This window comes from Pelophylax lessonae (assembly GCF_965119305.1).
Source record: "Pelophylax lessonae genome assembly, chromosome: 7".
NCBI lineage: Eukaryota > Metazoa > Chordata > Amphibia > Anura > Ranidae > Pelophylax > Pelophylax lessonae.
The window spans coordinates 299,920,389-299,940,324 of record NC_138774.1 but is presented as its reverse complement, the minus strand read 5'-3'; the positions used below and the strand labels follow the sequence as shown (position 1 = coordinate 299,940,324).

At 49.2% G+C, this 19,936-nt stretch overlaps 1 protein-coding gene across 1 annotated transcript in view; it reads right to left on the bottom strand.

Moving 5' to 3' along the window:
* The window catches only part of DLG3 (discs large MAGUK scaffold protein 3), a 235,071-nt gene extending 221,554 nt beyond the window's left edge, over nt 1–13,517 (bottom strand). The window contains exons 1-3 of the mRNA XM_082263113.1: nt 13,376–13,517; nt 11,709–11,840; nt 6,796–6,890 (exon numbers count right to left, since the gene is read on the bottom strand). Of these exons, the coding sequence (XP_082119239.1) occupies nt 6,796–6,890; nt 11,709–11,840; nt 13,376–13,391 (243 nt within the window). The 5' untranslated portion in view covers nt 13,392–13,517. The remainder of the gene's footprint in view (nt 1–6,795; nt 6,891–11,708; nt 11,841–13,375) is intronic.
* Between the last annotated feature and the right edge of the window lie 6,419 nt (nt 13,518–19,936).

Here is a 19,936-nt window from a genome sequence, read left to right as displayed (position 1 = left end):
CAATTTGGCATGTTCGTCCTGGGATCTAGATGACCTTGTCTTGGCACTGCCTTTAGCCACACCTCCCAACATTCTGAGATGGGAATGAGGGACACCTATTAGCAAAAGTATGTAGGTATAAGACACCCCCCCCCCCCCCAAAATGATTGGTTGAACCCACGTGCTTTTTTTTACCACTACTATTCTTTTATATTGGCTTTTGGAATTTACATAAATACAGCAATTTACAAATTGGATGGAAGGTTTAGCACTGGGAAACACTTTTTGATATATAAGCAGTGCGTTTTAATATACAGCCAATTGGGTCAGACCAAAATGAAGGACAAATGAGGAGGACAAAGGGGCTTTGTTCTAAATCATGGACAGTGCCTCAAATTCAGGGGTGGTTGGGAACTCACTGCCAGAGCTGCCGTACTCGCTCCTGTAATGCCGTACTCACTCCTGCAATGCCGTTCTCGCTCTTATAATGCCGTTCTCGCTCTTGCAATGCCGTTCTCGCTCCTGTAATGCCGTTCTCGCTCTTGTAATGCCGTTCTCGCTCTTGCAATGCCGTACTCGCTCTTGTAATGCCGTACTCGCTCTTGTAATGCCGTACTCGCTCCTGTAATGCCGTACTCGCTCCTGTAATGCCGTACTCGCTCTTGTAATGCCGTACTCGCTCTTGTAATGCCGTACTCGCTCCTGTAATGCTGTACTCGCTCTTGTAATGCCGTACTCGCTCTTGTAATGCCGTACTCGCTCTTGTAATGCCGTACTCGCTCCTGTAATGCCGTACTCGCTCTTGTAATGCCGTACTCGCTCTTGTAATGCCGTACTCGCTCTTGTAATGCCGTACTCGCTCCTGTAATGCTGTACTCGCTCTTGTAATGCCGTACTCGCTCTTGTAATGCCGTACTCGCTCTTGTAATGCCGTACTCGCTCCTGTAATGCCGTACTCGCTCTTGTAATGCCGTTCTCGCTCTTGTAATGCCGTTCTCGCTCTTGTAATGCCGTTCTTGCTCTTGTAATGCCGTTCTCGCTCTTGTAATGCCGTTCTCGCTCTTGTAATGCCGTTCTCGCTCTTGTAATGCCGTTCTCGCTCTTGCAATGCCGTTCTCGCTCCTGCCAGAGCTGTTTGGATTTTTTTTGTTTTTTTTCCCCGTTTTTCACTTGTAATAAAAAGCACACTTTAGGCCTGAAGATTAGTTAAAACCCCCACACGTTGCTGGAAGTGCAACAGCATGTACTATGCACTCCGAACTATAGATGACATTGTAGTGATCTACTAGCATCTTTGTGTTTATATATACTTGTATATCATGCACAGGGAGAAAGTTTCTGTTCTCGCTCCTGTAATGCCGTTCTCGCTCTTGTAATGCCGTACTCGCTCCTGTAATGCCGTACTCGCTCTTGTAATGTCGTACTCGCTCCTGTAATGCCGTACTCGCTCCTGTAATGTCGTACTCGCTCTTGTAATGTCGTACTCGCTCTTGTAATGCTGTACTCGCTCCTGTAATGTCGTACTCGCTCCTGTAATGTCGTACTCGCTCTTGTAATGCCGTACTCGCTCTTGTAATGCCGTACTCGCTCTTGTAATGCCGTACTCGCTCCTGTAATGCCGTACTCGCTCTTGTAATGTCGTACTCGCTCTTGTAATGTCGTACTCGCTCCTGTAATGTCGTACTCGCTCCTGTAATGCCGTACTCGCTCTTGTAATGCTGTACTTGCTCTTGTAATGCCGTACTCGCTCCTGTAATGTCGTACTCGCTCTTGTAATGTCGTACTCGCTCTTGTAATGTCGTACTCGCTCTTGTAATGCCGTTCTCGCTCTTGCAATGCCGTACTCGCTCTTGTAATGCCGTACTCGCTCTTGTAATGCCGTACTCGCTCCTGTAATGCCGTACTCGCTCCTGTAATGCCGTACTCGCTCTTGTAATGCCGTACTCGCTCTTGTAATGCCGTACTCGCTCCTGTAATGCTGTACTCGCTCTTGTAATGCCGTACTCGCTCTTGTAATGCCGTACTCGCTCTTGTAATGCCGTACTCGCTCCTGTAATGCTGTACTCGCTCTTGTAATGCCGTACTCGCTCTTGTAATGCCGTACTCGCTCTTGTAATGCCGTACTCGCTCCTGTAATGCTGTACTCGCTCTTGTAATGCCGTACTCGCTCTTGTAATGCCGTACTCGCTCTTGTAATGCCGTACTCGCTCCTGTAATGCCGTACTCGCTCTTGTAATGCCGTTCTCGCTCTTGTAATGCCGTTCTCGCTCTTGTAATGCCGTTCTCGCTCTTGTAATGCCGTTCTCGCTCTTGTAATGCCGTTCTCGCTCTTGTAATGCCGTTCTCGCTCTTACAATGCCGTTCTCGCTCTTGCAATGCCGTTCTCGCTCCTGCCAGAGCTGTTTGGATTTTTTTTGTTTTTTTTCCCCGTTTTTCACTTGTAATAAAAAGCACACTTTAGGCCTGAAGATTAGTTTAAACCCCCACACGTTGCTGGAAGTGCAACAGCATGTACTATGCACTCCGAACTATAGATGACATTGTAGTGATCTACTAGCATCTTTGTGTTTATATATACTTGTATATCATGCACAGGGAGAAAGTTTCTGTTCTCGCTCCTGTAATGCCGTTCTCGCTCTTGTAATGCCGTACTCGCTCCTGTAATGCCGTACTCGCTCCTGTAATGCCGTACTCGCTCTTGTAATGTCGTACTCGCTCCTGTAATGCCGTACTCGCTCTTGTAATGTCGTACTCGCTCCTGTAATGTCGTACTCGCTCTTGTAATGTCGTACTCGCTCTTGTAATGCTGTACTCGCTCCTGTAATGTCGTACTCGCTCCTGTAATGTCGTACTCGCTCTTGTAATGCCGTACTCGCTCTTGTAATGCCGTACTCGCTCTTGTAATGCCGTACTCGCTCCTGTAATGCCGTACTCGCTCTTGTAATGTCGTACTCGCTCTTGTAATGTCGTACTCGCTCCTGTAATGTCGTACTCGCTCCTGTAATGCCGTACTCGCTCTTGTAATGCTGTACTTGCTCTTGTAATGCCGTACTCGCTCCTGTAATGTCGTACTCGCTCTTGTAATGTCGTACTCGCTCTTGTAATGTCGTACTCGCTCTTGTAATGCCGTACTCGCTCTTGTAATGCCGTACTTGCTCTTGTAATGCCGTACTCGCTCCTGTAATGTCGTACTCGCTCTTGTAATGCCGTACTCGCTCTTGTAATGTCGTACTCGCTCTTGTAATGCCGTACTCGCTCTTGTAATGCCGTACTCGCTCTTGTAATGCCGTACTCGCTCTTGTAATGTCGTACTTGCTCTTGTAATGTCGTACTCGCTCTTGTAATGCCGTACTCGCTCTTGTAATGTCGTACTCGCTCTTGTAATGCCGTACTCGCTCTTGTAATGTCGTACTCGCTCCTGTAATGTCGTACTCGCTCTTGTAATGTCGTACTCGCTCTTGTAATGTCGTACTCGCTCTTGTAATGTCGTACTCGCTCTTGTAATGTCGTACTCGCTCTTGTAATGCCGTACTCGCTCTTGTAATGCCGTACTTGCTCTTGTAATGCCGTACTTGCTCTTGTAATGCCGTACTCGCTCCTGTAATGTCGTACTCGCTCTTGTAATGTCGTACTCGCTCTTGTAATGCCGTACTCGCTCTTGTAATGCCGTACTCGCTCTTGTAATGCCGTACTCGCTCCTGTAATGTCGTACTCGCTCCTGTAATGTCGTACTCGCTCTTGTAATGTCGTACTCGCTCTTGTAATGTCGTACTCGCTCTTGTAATGCCGTACTCGCTCTTGTAATGCCGTACTTGCTCTTGTAATGCCGTACTCGCTCCTGTAATGTCGTACTCGCTCCTGTAATGTCGTACTCGCTCTTGTAATGCCGTACTTGCTCTTGTAATGCCGTACTCGCTCCTGTAATGTCGTACTCGCTCCTGTAATGTCGTACTCGGTCTTGTAATGTCGTACTCGCTCTTGTAATGTCGTACTTGCTCTTGTAATGTCGTACTCGCTCTTGTAATGCCGTACTCGCTCTTGTAATGCCGTACTTGCTCTTGTAATGTCTTACTCGCTCCTGTAATGTCGTACTCGCTCTTGTAATGCCGTACTCGCTCTTGTAATGCCGTACTTGCTCTTGTAATGCCGTACTCGCTCCTGTAATGTCGTACTCGCTCTTGTAATGTCGTACTCGCTCTTGTAATGTCGTACTCGCTCTTGTAATGTCGTACTTGCTCTTGTAATGTCGTACTCGCTCTTGTAATGCCGTACTCGCTCTTGTAATGCCGTACTTGCTCTTGTAATGTCTTACTCGCTCCTGTAATGTCGTACTCGCTCTTGTAATGTCTTACTTGCTCTTGTAATGCCGTACTCGCTCTTGTAATGCCGTACTCGCTCTTGTAATGCCGTACTTGCTCTTGTAATGCCGTACTCGCTCCTGTAATGTCGTACTCGCTCCTGTAATGTCGTACTCGCTCTTGTAATGCCGTACTTGCTCTTGTAATGCCGTACTCGCTCCTGTAATGTCGTACTCGCTCCTGTAATGTCGTACTCGCTCTTGTAATGCCGTACTCGCTCTTGTAATGCCGTACTCGCTCTTGTAATGCCGTACTCGCTCCTGTAATGTCGTACTCGCTCCAGTAATGCCGTACTCGCTCCAGTAATGCCGTACTCGCTCCAGTAATGCCGTACTCGCTCCAGTAATGCCGTACTCGCTCCAGTAATGCCGTACTCGCTCCAGGCCTTGGAGGACCAGAGCAACATCATGCGTCACTTCCACCCAACGACCTTAAAGGGTCACTTTTTTTTTGCTTTTTAGTGTAGATGTGAGGTCTTTCTGACCCCAGATCTCACATTAAAGAGGACCTGTCCTGCTTATTTCTATTACAAGCAATGTTTACATTCCTTGAAATAGGAATAAAAATGATAAAAAATACGTTTTTTTGTATTTTTTTTGTTTTTTCTTAGTGTGAAAATAAAAGATAAAATAAATAGGGGAAAAAAAATGTAAGCGCCCCGTCTCTGTTAGCTCGTGCGCAGAAGCGAACGCATAGGCAAGTCGCCCCTGACCTCCTCTGTAACTCTAAGCTGGTAACCTGTAGAAATTTTTAAAGTGTCGCCTATGGAGATTTTTAGGTACCGATGTTTGTCACCATTCCACGAGCGTGTGCAATTCTGAAGCGTGACATGTTGGGTATCTATTTACTCGGCGTAACATTATCTTTCACATTATAGAAAAAAATTGGGCTTACTGTTTACTTCAAAAAAGTGTGTTTTTTTCCAAAAAAAAATTGCGCCTATAAGACCGCTGCACAAATACGGTGTGATATAAAAAATATTGCAATGGTCTCCATTTTATTCTCTAGGGCAGGGGTGTCGAACTTGATCTCATCGTGGGCTGCATCAGCATTATGGTCGCCCTCAGAAGGCCAGCTTTATCTGTAGCCCCCACCCTCCCTTACATTACAGTGCATTCCCCTTACCATGTGCTGCTGCTGGGGAGAAGCTGGAGGCAGAGCTGGAAAGCAGACTGGAGGTGCATGGTCTGGAGGTGGACCAGAGGGGGCTGGAGTAAGCTGCCAGAGTCTGCTGAATGCTGAGACCGGTGGAGCTGGAGACAAGGGGGTGCTGTGGCTGCACAGAGAGGTGCAGGATCTGTAGGAGTAGTTGTGTCCTCCTCTCTGCTGCTAAATGGAGACAAGCCTCTCTGTGACTGCACGGGGAAGCACAGGATCTGGTAAAGGAGTTCTGTTCATCCCTGCTGCCCTCTGCTGTGACAAGGTGGGGGCAGTGCAGCAGGAGAGATGAAAGGGCCACATGAAATGGCCTGGAGGGCCAGATGCGGGCCTTTTGTTTGGCACACGTGCTCTAGGTTCTCTGCTAAAATATATATATAATATTTAGGGGTTCTAAGTAATTTTATAGCAAAAAAAAGTGTCAGAAATGGGCCCGGTCCCTTAAAGCGAAGTTCCGGCCACATAATTGTTGTTTTTTTTTTTTTTTTTTTTAATCAATACCTCCCAAACTGTCACCCCCCCCCCCTTTCATACATCAACTAATCCTGTTTTTTACAGTATAATAATCGATTGGCAATTAGAAAATCTTACTTTATAAAAAGTCTCTTGAGCGCCGCCATCTTTGTCCGGGTTCCCTTGAAGCCGCTGTGTTAATGAATGCCCTGCTTCCTGGTTTGAGAAGGAGAGGGGCCGGTGAATGCAGCGCGGAATCTCGCGCATGCCCAGTACTCTGCGATCGGCATAGTATTGGGATGCCTATCATCGCGTTATTTCCTGTTTGAAAATAACGCGATGAGAGGAGCGGCCGGCCGCCTACGTCACTGCCCATTGCATCCTGGGAGCCACGAGTAAGAGCTCCCAGGACGCATTGCGGGACAGGAAGTGACGGCGCGAGCCGCGGCCGAGGAAGGAGGAAGTGGATGGAAAGGTGAGTATATTATCCTCTGTAATAAGGTAAGTTAAAAAAAAAAGCTGGGAATATCCAATTCTTGCTCAGTAAGGATAAGGAAGCGGATGCCATAAAATCTAAAGGCATGATTTTGTGGCCGGAACTCCGCTTTAATAAAAGATCAATATTAAAAATGATAGTAAAGGAACACTGACTAGAGGTGAGTCTATACATTATACACCCTTTGTTGGCTGGAGTCACTCTAGGCAAGGGAGACAGTCTGCGCTTGAGGGCCGCAAAGTGAGTGTCAGAGGGCCGCCTGTGGCCCCTAGGCTGCAGGTTGGGCACCAGGGTACAAGACTAAAGATCTCTAATTTCCTGTAACAATGTTTCAGATTGATCTCTGGTTACCTGTTCTTCTTCTTCTTCTATTGAATTCAGATCGGAGCACCCGGTGATCTCCTTGGCTGCAGAATTCAGAGTGACCTCATAGCATTCCTGGATATCTGAAATGCACAATGTACGCCGGTCATACAACACATCCATACAGGTAAGAACCTTTCATTTCCAATGCATACTTTATTTTACACCCGGTGATTGCATGCAGACCACCCACATGTGATGCCGAGCCTTCACGATTGAAGGAACTGAAATCCATGCACCCCATGTGTGGTGGAAGTTATTCTTTACATTTTTGAAAGGACTTTCTTTTAGGGTCTTGTGTGTGTGTGTGTGCGGCTCCCGTTATCGATGAATTTATTATTGTATATTTAGTTTGTTATTGTTGGTGGTTTTTTATTTAGTATACTACAAAGCGTGAAAGATAAAAAATCAGCGAATGGTGTGCAGGCCTCAGAGTGCGGACTGAAGCATACATGTGTGCGGGGGCCGTGGTGGCCCCTACAAGACGCATAGGTTCCATGCATCCCCATGTAGGCAGTCCCACTCATGTCAATTAGGATGCAGCCGCTGCTCCCCATGTGAGTGCGGGGCCCCGGAAATGTCTGCATTCGGGGACACTCACCCACACCTATACTCACTCACATGGCTGTCAAATCGGGAACAGCGGCTATTGACATGACTGCTTACCTGAGGGTGTATGGAACACCTTTCACAGGTGTACGCCTAACCACCTAAATAACCACCCAAAAGATGGCTACAGCGCGACCCTCTCATCCTGGGAGGGTGTCTATTGAAGGCCTCCCAGAACTATGCCCACCCCCCCCCCCCCCCGTGTGCCCCCTGGGACATGCATCAAGCCCACTCTGTGGCCACTGTGTTCTTAGGACACATCTGATCACAGATTGCAGTAAACGGCCGATGCGATTGGTTCTTTACCATGTGATTAGCTGTGTCCAATCCCAAATGTTCACATGTAAACAGACATGCAGGTTATCAGCAGTCGTTGTCTCTGTGTGAGGAAAGGAAAGCCGATAACCAGCAAAGCTGTCAGCACATAATTAGTGCACCCTCATCAATGCAGATCAGTGCCACCACATCCATCAGTGCCCATTGGTGCAGACTCATCAGTGCAGCCTTATCAGTGCTGTCTGTGCCCATCAGTGCAGCCTCATCAGTGCAGCCTCATTGGTGCCCACCAGTGCAGCCTCATTGGTGCCCACCAGTGCAGCCTCATTGGTGCCCACCAGTGCAGCCTCATTGGTGCCCACCAGTGCAGCCTCATTGGTGCAGCTTCATCAGTGCCCATCGCTGCAGCCTCTTCAGTGCAGCTTCATCAGTGCCCATCGCTGCAGCCTCTTCAGTGCAGCTTCATCAGTGCCCATCGCTGCAGCCTCTTCAGTGCAGCTTCATCAGTGCCCATCGCTGCAGCCTCTTCAGTGCAGCTTCATCAGTGCCCATCGCTGCAGCCTCTTCAGTGCAGCTTCATCAGTGCCCATCGCTGCAGCCTCCTCAGTGCAGCTTCATCAGTGCCCATCGCTGCAGCCTCATCAGGGAAGAAGATAAATTACTTAAATTCAAAAATGTATAACCAACTAAGAAAAGTTTTTTTTTTTTTTTTTGTTTTGTTTAGCAAAAAATAAAACCCCCAGTGGTGATTAAATTCCACCAAAAGAAAGCTCTATTTGTCTAAAAAAAAAATGATATGGGGTACAGTGTTGCATGACCGTGCAATTGTTATTCACAGTGTGACAGCGCTGAAAGCTGTCCTGAACAGGAAGGGGGGGGGGGAAGTGGAACTTCAATCTCTGTCAGCATTCCCTGTATGTAATCCTTATGCGGCTAATATTGGTAAATAGATAGGAAGTAGAAGATTATGTTTACTTTTTATTTTTATTTTTTTGACATTTCTTCAGTTACTTCCTGGTTTCTGGCCTAGGCCAAAATGATGTCATTCATCCCAGGAGTCTTCAGTAGGGTAGGAGGGGCTTTCTCAGCTAAGTCACACCCTCCCGCCCTCAAGCCTGAGCTGAGGGAAGATGGGCAAGTAAACATTACTGTCCTTCCTCAAGATTGCCACAACCAGATATGCTGGGGGTGGGAGTCATTACTTTGACGTTAAGCAATTAATTTGACCCCTTCAACCTCTGCAGCAATGCAGGCAGCACTCATACGTCTATTTCCCAAAGACAACCTCTGGATATGACGCTCAGCCGTGCACCCAACTTCTATGGTGGACCATGGTGAGGCCTGTTCTGAGTGGAACCTGTCCTGTTATACCGCTGTATGGTCTTGGCCACCGTGCTGCAGCTCAGTTTCAGGGTCTTGGCAATCTTCTTATAGCCTAGGCCATCTTTATGTAGAGCAATAATTCTTTTTTCAGATCCCCAGAGAGTTCTTTGCCATGAGGCGCCATGTTGAACTTCCAGTGACCAGTATGAGAGAGTGAGAGCGATAACACCAAATGTAACACACCTCCCCCCATTCACACCTAAAACCTTGTAACACTAACGAGTCACATGACACCGGGGGAGGGAAAATGGCTAATTGGGCCCAATATGGAGATTGTCACTTAGGGGTGTACTGACTTTTGTTGCCAGCGGTTTAGACATTAATGGCTGTGTGTTGAGTTATTTTGAGGGGACAGTAAATTTACACTGTTATACAAGCTGTACACTCACTACTTTACATTGTAGCAAAGTCTCATTTCTTCAGTGTTGTCACATGGGAGGGGTGTACTTACTTTTTTCAGATATTGTGTAACTCCTGTGATTCTGATTTGTTTATTGATTGTAACAAAGCGGTTGTCTATGATTTCCGATATTAAATCGCCGTCTATGAGGAATAGCGCAGTCGTGGTATTTTTATTGTTTGCTATGAATCATTTTTGTTACGTTGTTTTTATTTTGATATTCCAGAAGAGCTGCGAATATTCTCCATGAAAAGTCTTCTTTATTATTATTATTATTATTATTTATACTTTTATGCAAAATTGTAAAGAAACAAAAAAACAAAACATTTTTTTGCTTTAGCTATTTGTTCGGTGGCGTTCCACAGACAGATTGTTTTATTTTTTGTAGAATTTGTTACATTGTTTTTATGTAGTTTAGATACAGAATTTTTTATTTTTTTTCATACTTTTAGTGGTATTTGTGAATGTAATAAGTTCTATGCGGGGGGGGGGGGGGGGAGGTCTGTGATGGCGGGGGGGGGGGGGGCGAGGTCTGTGAAGCGGTTATGCGTCGGAGTTTAATGAATAAAGTGTTTTGACAAACATGCCAGCCTGGCCGCGTCCTTACCGCCCCCCCCCCACCCCCCCTTCTGGGAAATAACTCTGAATTCATCAACCATAGGATCCCAAGCTTCTGCCTTACTGGGCATTAACCCTCGCCTGCCCTCACCAACCTGTGTGCCCTTCACCGCCCCCCCCAGTCTGCTTTCTACTTTATAATGTCATGAAGACAAAAATAATTTGTGATTATTCCCCCCCCCCCCCCCCCCCGCGCGATTTTTACCCCCTGTATCATTACCGTAATGTGGACCTGTCTGTAACTTTACAAAATCTGCATGAAAACATTCCTGACAGCAACCGGATCATTGTTCAGAAAAGCTCCACCTTTTTAGCATTGGAGCTGTGCATCCCGATATGATGTCATCAGTCTGCTGCAGGCAGAAAGAAGCGTTTCCTCAGTCTCCCCTCCCCCAATGTCTTTGCCTAGGCTGAGATGATGTCATCAGTCTGCTGCAGGCAGGAGGAAGCATTTCCTCAGTCTCCCCTCCCCCGAGTGTCTTTGCCTTGGTTGAGATGATGTCATCAGTCTGCTGCAGGCAAGAAAAAGCATTTCCTCAGTCTCCCCTCCCATAGTTATTTTTGCTTCGGCTCAGGTGCAGTCATCAGTCTGCTGCAGCCAAAAGGCACCTTTTCCTCAGTCCCCCCTCCTGCAGTGATGTTGCTTAAGCTGAGATGATGTAATCATGATCAGACTGTACATTGTAACTTTGTAGAAGGAGGAGGAGGAGGCATTTCCTCAGTCTCTGTAGATACAAAACAAAGAAAGGGCGCACCAGCCTAGCGCATTATCCTCAGCGAGTTTATTAAATCAAGATAAAAATCAGCTACTCGCAAACATTCGTGAAATACAGGCACATCAATTCCATAGAGCCGCCTCATAGTAGAGGCTTAAGCTACGGATTTGGCCATGGTCTCCAGGCTCTGAGGAAGAGGCACGGCCTCGAAACGCGTCAGCCCTCTGCTTTCAACGAGATATCGGACCTCTACTATGAGGCGGCTCTATGGAATTGATGTGCCTGTATTTCACTAATGTTTGTGAGTAGCTGATTTTTATCTTGATTTAATAAACTCGCTGAGGATAATGCGCTAGGCTGGTGCGCCCTTTCTTTGTTTTGTATCTACAGTGTCTGGTCGACCGCCCCGGTCATAGGGGGCAGCAAAGCCTAGTCATAATGGATGCCAAGTACTAGCACGAGTTCCGGGATTGAGGCAGCCTGAGGACCAGGTTCTGAGCGCAGGAGTGGGGTGCTGTACAGCACTTATCTTTTTTGGATTTCCTCAGTCTCCCCTCCCCAAGTGATCAGACTGTACATTGTAACTTTTGTTAACAGGGGCTGATCTGGGATATACATATGTGAACACAGATCTGCACAGGCACCAGGATTCACACGATTGTAACATCTCTGAGCCACCATCTCAGACCCTGGCTGATGGCTGAACAAAGATGTCTTCGTACGTATGGTAAGGGGGATGGTGTGATATCTGTGGGAGGTTCCAAATACCTGGAAGTTATACATTGCCACATTACTCCGCATTACTCTGCATTACTCTGCATGCTGCACATTACTCCGCATGCTGCACATGACATTACAGAGTCTATCTGATGACCGGTACACTATAAATGTTCTCATACCCAAAAGAGCGTGAAAGAGGTCACTCCTGAGCATGCCCATCACCTCCTGCAGGGAGTCGCGGAGCTTCTGCTGGTCGGGGGTGCACAGCTTGGCCTGGTAGGTGCAGAGCAGGTGCAGCGCACGTTCCGTACCTGGAAATACGGTCACATGGTATTAAGCTGGGAGGAAAAGGCAGCGCGGGGGACAGGAGGATGATTCAGCACAGGGGACAGAGGCAGTGCAGGGGACAGGAGGAAGAGGCAGTGCAAGGGACAGAGGCAGTGCAAGGGACAGAGGCAGCACGGACAGGAGGAAGAGGCAGTGTAGGGGAGTGAAGGAAGAGGCAGGGCAGGGGGGAGAGGAGGAGGAGGAAGAGGCAGGGCAGGGGGGAGAGGAGGAAGAGGCAGGGCAGGGGGGGACTGGAGGAAGAGGCAGGGCAGGGGGGACTGGAGGAAGAGGCAGGGCAGGGGGGACTGGAGGAAGAGGCAGCGCAGGGGGGACTGGAGGAAGAGGCAGCGCAAGGGACTTGAGGAAGAGGCAGCGCAAGGGACAGAGGCAGCACAGGGACAGGATGAAGAGGCAGCACAAGGGACGGAGGCGGCACAGGGACAGGAGGAAGAGGCAGCGCAGGGGGGAGAGGAGGAAGAGGCAGTGCAGGAACAGGAGGAAGAGGCAGCGAAAGGGGAAGAGGCAGCACAAGGGACAGAGGCAGCACAGGAACAGGAGGAAGTGGCAGCGCAAGGGACAGAGGCAGCGCAGGGGACAGGAGGAAGAGGCAGCGCAGGGGGGGCAGGAGAAAGTGGCAGGGCAGGGGGAGCAGGAGGAAGTGGCAGGGCAAGGGACAGGAGAAAGTGGCAGGGTAGGGGGGGCAGGAGGAAGAGGCAGCGCAGGGGGGGCAGGAGGAAGAGGCAGCGCAGGGGGGACAGGAGGAAGAGGCAGCGCAGAGGAAAGCATGGAAATAAGGAGCTGCACACTTCATAGACAAGTTTTACCTTTTCTGGAGGACAGGGCAAGGGACAGGAGAAAGTGGCAGGGCAGGGGGGACAGGAGAAAGTGGCAGTGCAGGGGGGACAGGAGAAAGTGGCAGGGCAGGGGGGACAGGAGGAAGAGGCAGCGCAGGGGGGACAGGAGAAAGTGGCAGGGCAGGAGGAAGAGGCAGCGCAGGGGGGACAGGAGAAAGTGGCAGGGCAGGGGGGACAGGAGGAAGAGGCAGCGCAGGGGGGACAGGAGAAAGTGGCAGGGCAGGAGGAAGAGGCAGCGCAGGGGGGACAGGAGAAAGTGGCAGGGCAGGGGGGACAGGAGGAAGAGGCAGCGCAGGGGGGACAGGAGAAAGTGGCAGGGCAGGGGGGACAGGAGGAAGAGGCAGCGCAGGGGGGGCAGGAGAAAGTGGCAGGGCAGGGGGGACAGGAGGAAGAGGCAGCGCAGGGGGGACAGGAGAAAGTGGCAGGGCAGGGGGGACAGGAGGAAGAGGCAGCGCAGGGGGGACAGGAGGAAGAGGCAGGGCAGGGGGGGCAGGAGAAAGTGGCAGGGCAGGGGGAGCAGGAGGAAGTGGCAGGGCAAGGGACAGGAGAAAGTGGCAGGGCAGGGGGGGCAGGAGGAAGAGGCAGCGCAGGGGGGACAGGAGGAAGAGGCAGCGCAGAGGAAAGCATGGAAATAAGGAGCTGCACACTTCATAGACAAGTATTACCTTTTCTGGAGGACATGGAGCTGTATTTCTGTATTTCTCAAATGCCAAAACCTGTGTCAGCCTATCAGGTGTCAGATCCTTCTCCCACCTGGGAACAGCCGTCTCTTTCCTTCCCCCCCAGCCGGAGTCCACGCTTCCTGTCTGCAGCTGGAAAGTTGGTTGGTATAAAGTAGGACAAAGTGCAACTGCAAACACCGCTCAGCCAGGATCTGCCCTCCGCACACAGCACTGGAATAATACAGATTACTGCACTGGGATTACCAGAACACCAAACTGTCACTGCCGGTTCACCAAACTGTCACTGCTGCTACACCGGAGCCTCCAATCCTCATCCATTCTTACACTCCATTATAGAAGAGACACTCATAGAGAGACAGACAGCCTCACACCAAGAGATATATCATGTATTCTGTACTGAGAGCTCACCTCTCTTCTCTTCTCTTCTCTTCTCTTTTCCCCCTCTCTTCTCTTCTCTTTTCCCCCTCTCTTCTCTTCTCTTTTCCCCCTCTCTTCTCTTCTCTTTTCCCCCTCTCTTCTCTTCTCTTTTCCCCCTCTCTTCTCTTCTCTTTTCCCCCTCTCTTCTCTTCTCTTTTCCCCCTCTCTTCTCTTTCTCTCTTTCTCTCTTCTCTCTTTCTCTCTTTCTCTCTTTCTCTCTCTCTTTCTCTCTTTCTCTCTCTCTCTCTCTCTCTCTCTCTCTCTCTCTCTCTCTCTCTCTCTCTCTCTCTTTCTCTCTCTCTTTCTCTCTCTCTTTCTCTCTCTCTTTCTCTCTCTCTTTCTCTCTCTCTTTCTCTCTTTCTTTCTCTCTCTCTTTCTCTCTCTCTTTCTCTCTTTCTTTCTCTCTCTCTTTCTCATTTAAACTCAATTCAAATAAGCTTTATTGGCAGGTCCAAATACATTTTAGCATTGATATTATGAAATATATACTCCAATAGGTGTATATTCTTCGCGCCTATGGATGACCTACTTCGAGGGGGTAGTTAATTGTGAAGGAATAAGTTAAAGGGAGGGTAGCAGCTGCTATAGAACAGGTGTAGGATGAATGAAGAAAACCCCAAAGTAATTGGGATTATTATAGCGCTTGCTGTTGGGGACCGGGGTGCACAATAATCTAAATAAATTATGTGAAGTCAATATACATATATAAATATATAAAAACGTTGATTTGTGACTAAAGAGTCATAAACTGGATAATAAGTGCCGAATTAAGTCCAATCAAAGTTCACATGTGACTTGGGTGCAGAAAGGTAAACTTCAGTGCCAAAAAGGAAGAAAAAGTGCTGTGTGCTGGGTCCTCCAGTGGTCCAACCGCCAATACTATGAAATGGCTTCAGGAAATAGTAAAGATGTAAACTCACCAGAGATTGTGGGTCTTAATTACCTTATGGCAAAAAGACCTATAGAGCCTGATGGCCTCCTCGGCCGGAGAGATGGCAACTGCTGGGCTTTGTAGTCCCCTGCAATCCGAGATCCCCTTCCTGGATACGCTGAATCCTCAGGGTCCGATTAGGGAAAAAATAATTGCTCCGAATCTAGAGGATCGCGCCCGCTGTATTGGTGCCTGTAGCGTGGAGAGCGGTAACTACCGGTTTGCGTTCCACCTGGCTTCCGGGCGTGCGGCGTGCGTTCCACCCGACGCGCGTTTCGTCAGAGCGTATGACGTCTTCAGAGGTCAGCATTTACATTTTAGCATTGCCAAAGCAGTTGAGTTTTGGGGGGGGGGGGGGGGTGTAACGAGTAAAAATAAAGGGGAATGGGGGGTGAGTCCATGTAAAGGATTTTTAAGTCCTCAGTTTTACATTTCCCTCTCAGTCTGTGACACGCTGTCACATATTGTGCAGCTATTCTCCCCATTGGCTCCTCTTCTCCCAGTAGGATTTGGAGTTTTCGCTTCTCTTCTATAGAAATGAAGTCACATTGTAGCAGGAAGTGGTCCTCGTCCTCCAGGACCCCCTGGTCACATTGTAGCAGGAAGTGGTCCTCGTCCTCCAGGACCCCCTGGTCACATTGTAGCAGGAAGTGGTCCTCGTCCTCCAGGACCCCCTGGTCACATTGTAGCAGGAAGTGGTCCTCAGTCTGTACAGGCTCAGGGTCTGTCTGTCTGTGGGCGCTCAGTCTGTACAGGCTCAGGGTCTGTCTGTCTGTGGGCGCTCAGTCTGTACAGGCTCAGGGTCTGTCTGTGGGCGCTCAGTCTGTACAGGCTCAGGGTCTGTCTGTGGGCGCTCAGTCTGTACAGGCTCAGGGTCTGTCTGTGGGCGCTCAGTCTGTACAGGCTCAGGGTCTGTCTGTCTGTGGGCGCTCAGTCTGTACAGGCTCAGGGTCTGTCTGTCTGTGGGCGCTCAGTCTGTACAGGCTAAGGGTCTGTCTGTGGGCGCTCACTCTGTACAGGCTCAGGGTCTGTCTGTCTGTGGGCGCTCAGTCTGTACAGGCTCAGGGTCTGTCTGTGGGCGCTCAGTCTGTACAGGCTCAGGGTCTGTCTGTGGGCGCTCAGTCTGTACAGGCTCAGAGTCTGTCTGTCTGTGGGCGCTCAGTCTGTACAGGCTCAGGGTCTGTCTGTCTGTGGGCGCTCAGTCTGTACAGGCTCAGGGTCTGTCTGTCTGTGGGCGCTCAGTCTGTACAGGCTCAGAGTCTGTCTGTCTGTGGGCGCTCAGTCTGTACAGGCTCAGAGTCTGTCTGTCTGTGGGCGCTCAGTCTGTACAGGCTCAGGGTCTGTCTGTCTGTGGGCGCTCAGTCTGTACAGGCTCAGGGTCTGTCTGTCTGTGGGCGCTCAGTCTGTACAGGCTCAGAGTCTGTCTGTCTGTGGGCGCTCAGTCTGTACAGGCTCAGAGTCTGTCTGTCTGTGGGCGCTCAGTCTGTACAGGCTCAGAGTCTGTCTGTCTGTGGGCGCTCAGTCTGTACAGGCTCAGAGTCTGTCTGTCTGTGGGCCCTTGTAGCCCCTCCAGGTATGGGGCAGTTTGTAGTCTCTGCAGTGATTGGTAAACAGTTCATTTCTTGGAGTTTGATATTTCATTTCTCCATTCTTCAACATATTTTTCTTCTGAATAATTTATGTTTTTTATTTGTGATTTTGTCAGGCCAGGCTGTTGGGAGTTTGGGATAGACAAGGCGCTGATGAGTTGTTGCAGGCGGCCAGGCTTGGGCTGGTTCTTATTGGTCAGTAGGGCCTTATGATGGGAGGAGTCAGGACTGCTTTTTTGTAGATGATCCCAGAATGATAGCGCCCTCTTCTGTATTGCAAGAAGTAAGGGAAATCTGCCCAGCTCAGACCGGCAGGCACTGTGGGAGGAGCTCCGGTGGACTTGGAGGAGGGGCTTGCAGAATTCCAGATGGAATATTTCTGTCGGGCTTGAGTCCCATTTGGATTGGTCTGGGTAGGTGATAGGACCCCAAATCTCACTACCGTAAAGAAGGATTCGGGTGATGACGCTATCAAAGATTCTAAGCCAGACTCTCACTGGGGGTTTTAGGTGAGACATTTGTCTCCTGATGGCATAGAAGGCTCTGCATGCCTTGATTTTACTGCCTCTATGGCTGGTTTGAAACTTCCTGATTGGTTAATTTCTAGGCCGAGGTAAGTGTAGCTGTTAGTTTCCTCGAGTGCGGCTGTTTAGTGTAAATGAAGGGCTCTTTGTTCTTTCTTTGAAAGGCCATGATTTTGGTTTTCTTGGGGTTGATGGGTAGTGCCCATGTGGCACTGTATTTCTCCAGCACTTCCAGGCTGTCTTGTAGGCCTTTCTATGTTGGTGACAGGAGTAGGAGGTCATCTGCATAGAGCAGGAACTTCACCTCAGTGTCATGCAGAGTCAGTCCAGGTGCTGGAGAGGATTCTAGAACTGTGGCCAGTTCATTGATTGAGATCAGGGGTCTTCAAACTATGGCCCTCCAGTTGTTCAGGAACTACAATTCCCATCATGCCTAGTCATGTCTGTGAATGTCAGAGTTTTACAATGCCTCATGGGTTGTGTAGTTCTGCAACAGCTGGAGGGCCGTAGTTTAAAGACCCCTGATGTAGATGTTGAAGAGGGCTGCAGCCCTGTCTGACTCCTCTGGCCTGCTGGAAGAGTTCTTTTTCCATTCACCTTTACGCTGCAGCTGTTCTCGGTATATGAACTCATGATGACATCATACGTTTTCCCTCCTATTCCACTCTCCAATAGTTTGAGGAATAAGCCTGGGTGCCACATTGAGTCAAAGGCCTTCTTAAAGTCCACAAAACAGGCGAATATCTTCCCATGTCTTGTATTGTGGACATGGTTCTTGATCAGACTGTGCAGGGTGTAGATGGACATGGTCCTCGATGGGACTGTGCAGGGTGTAGATGTACATGGTCCTCGATGGGACTGTGCAGGGTGTAGATGGACATGGTCCTCGATGGGACTGTGCAGGGTGTAGATGGACATGGTCCTCGATGGGACTGTGCAGGGTGTAGATGGACATGGTCCTCGATGGGACTGTGCAGGGTGTAGATGGACATGGTCCTCGATGGGACTGTGCAGGGTGTAGATGGACATGGTCCTCGATGGGACTGTGCAGGGTGTAGATGTACATGGTCCTCGATGGGACTGTGCAGGGTGTAGATGTACATGGTCCTCGATGGGACTGTGCAGGGTGTAGATGTGGTCTGTAGTGCGATGGTTTGGCATGAACCCTGCCTGACTTCTGCTGAGGACGTTGTGTTGGGTCAGGAAGGTGAGGATCCGTTTGTTGAGGATAATGATGAATAGTTTCCCTAATGTCCTGCTGACACAGATCCCTCTGTAGTTGGCTGGATCATACTGGTCTCCACTCTTATGGATGGGTGTTATGAGGCCTTGGTTCCATACCTTAGGGTAGTGACCAGCACTCAGGACCAGATTGAACACTATACATATTGCAGCATGTACGTCTGGGGAGCCATGTTTAATCATTTCAGGCAGGATTCCATCCATCCATCCCACTGGAGTTTTTAGTTTGCAGGTGTTGGATTTTCTCCATTATTTCTTGTAGTGTAATTGGTACATCCAGGGGGTTCTGGAAGTCCTTCCTTTTTTCCTCCATATCATTTAGTCTTTTGATGAGGTATTTTTGTTCTGCAGTTATCTCCTCTTCTGGGATATCTTTGTAGAGGTTCTTACAGTAAATGAGCCAGATGTCGCCATTTTGGACGTGGAGGTTGTTTTTCCAGGTTGCTGAGCCAATATTCTTCCATATTTTCCAGAAAGAATTGTTGCAGGTTGTTGGAGATGAAGTTTTACTTTTTCTCTTCTTTCTGAAGAATGCCATGGACTATCCTTAGGTCGGTGTTGTCGGGGTCTCTGTGTTTGTGATTGGAGGCTGTCTGTAGGGTGTTCCTTAATGCTTTACATCCTTTGTCGAACCATTTATTGGATTATTTGTTGGATGTTTTCTTGCAGTTGTTTTTTTTTCAGCTGGGCTGTTTCTTGTATGGTGTATAGCAGTGTTCCCCAACCCCAGGGCCGCGGACCGGTACCGGTCCGTGGATCAAACGGTACCGGGCCGCCCGAGGAACTTTAAATTATTTTACTGTTTCGGCAGTGGTGACCGGTGGGTTGGGGCGCAGAGCAGTGCGCCCCGAGCCCACCCATTGTGTGACAATAGCGAATGAAAATTCACTATTGTCACACGGATCCTCCTCCTGGCCAATCAGGAAGCGGGTCTTCCCGCTTCCTGATTGTCCGAAAGGCAAACCCCATGCCATTGGCCGAGGAGGGGGCGGAAGGACTGTGGACTCAAGGAGACTCCGGGGGACTGAGGAGAAGCCGCCGCTCCCTGAGGTAAGTGCACTGGTCTCGCTGGGGGGGGGGGGGGGTGTCACGCTGGCATCTCTGCATTGATAGGGGGAACGCTGGCATCTCTGCATTGATAGGGGGAACGCTGGCATCTCTGCATTGATAGGGGGAACGCTGGCATCTCTGCATTGATAGGGGGAACGCTGGCATCTCTGCATTGATAGGGGGAACGCTGGCATCTCTGCATTGATAGGGGGAACGCTGGCATCTCTGCATTGATAGGGGGAACGCTGGCATCTCTGCATTGATAGGGGGAACGCTGGCATCTCTGCATTGATAGGGGGAACGCTGGCATCTCTGCATTGATAGGGGGAACGCTGGCATCTCTGCATTGATAGGGGGAACGCTGGCATCTCTGCATTGAAGGGGGGCACGCTGGCATCTCTGCATTGAAAGGGGGCACAGTCATCTTTTGTGATTTATATATATATATATTTCACAGTTATTTTATCTTTGATATTTTATTTTTGATAAATCAAAACAAGCGGGCCATGGAAAAATTATCAAACGTTTACCGGTCCGCGGCAATAAAAAGGTTGGGGAGCACTGGTGTATAGTATATTATAGAAGTCCTTTGCTGCCTTGTTCACCCCTCGTGGGCTGACCTCATAGGTGTTGTTTTGAAAGTTTTTAAGATATATTTTGATGTCGCGTCTGTCAGCTACCTCTCTGTATTTTGTGGTGGACTGCTTTGACCATTCAAATGATGGTGGCAGGTTGCAGAGAGAAGCCTGGTGGAATTTGGTGGCAGGTTGCAGGGAGAAGGCTGGTGGAA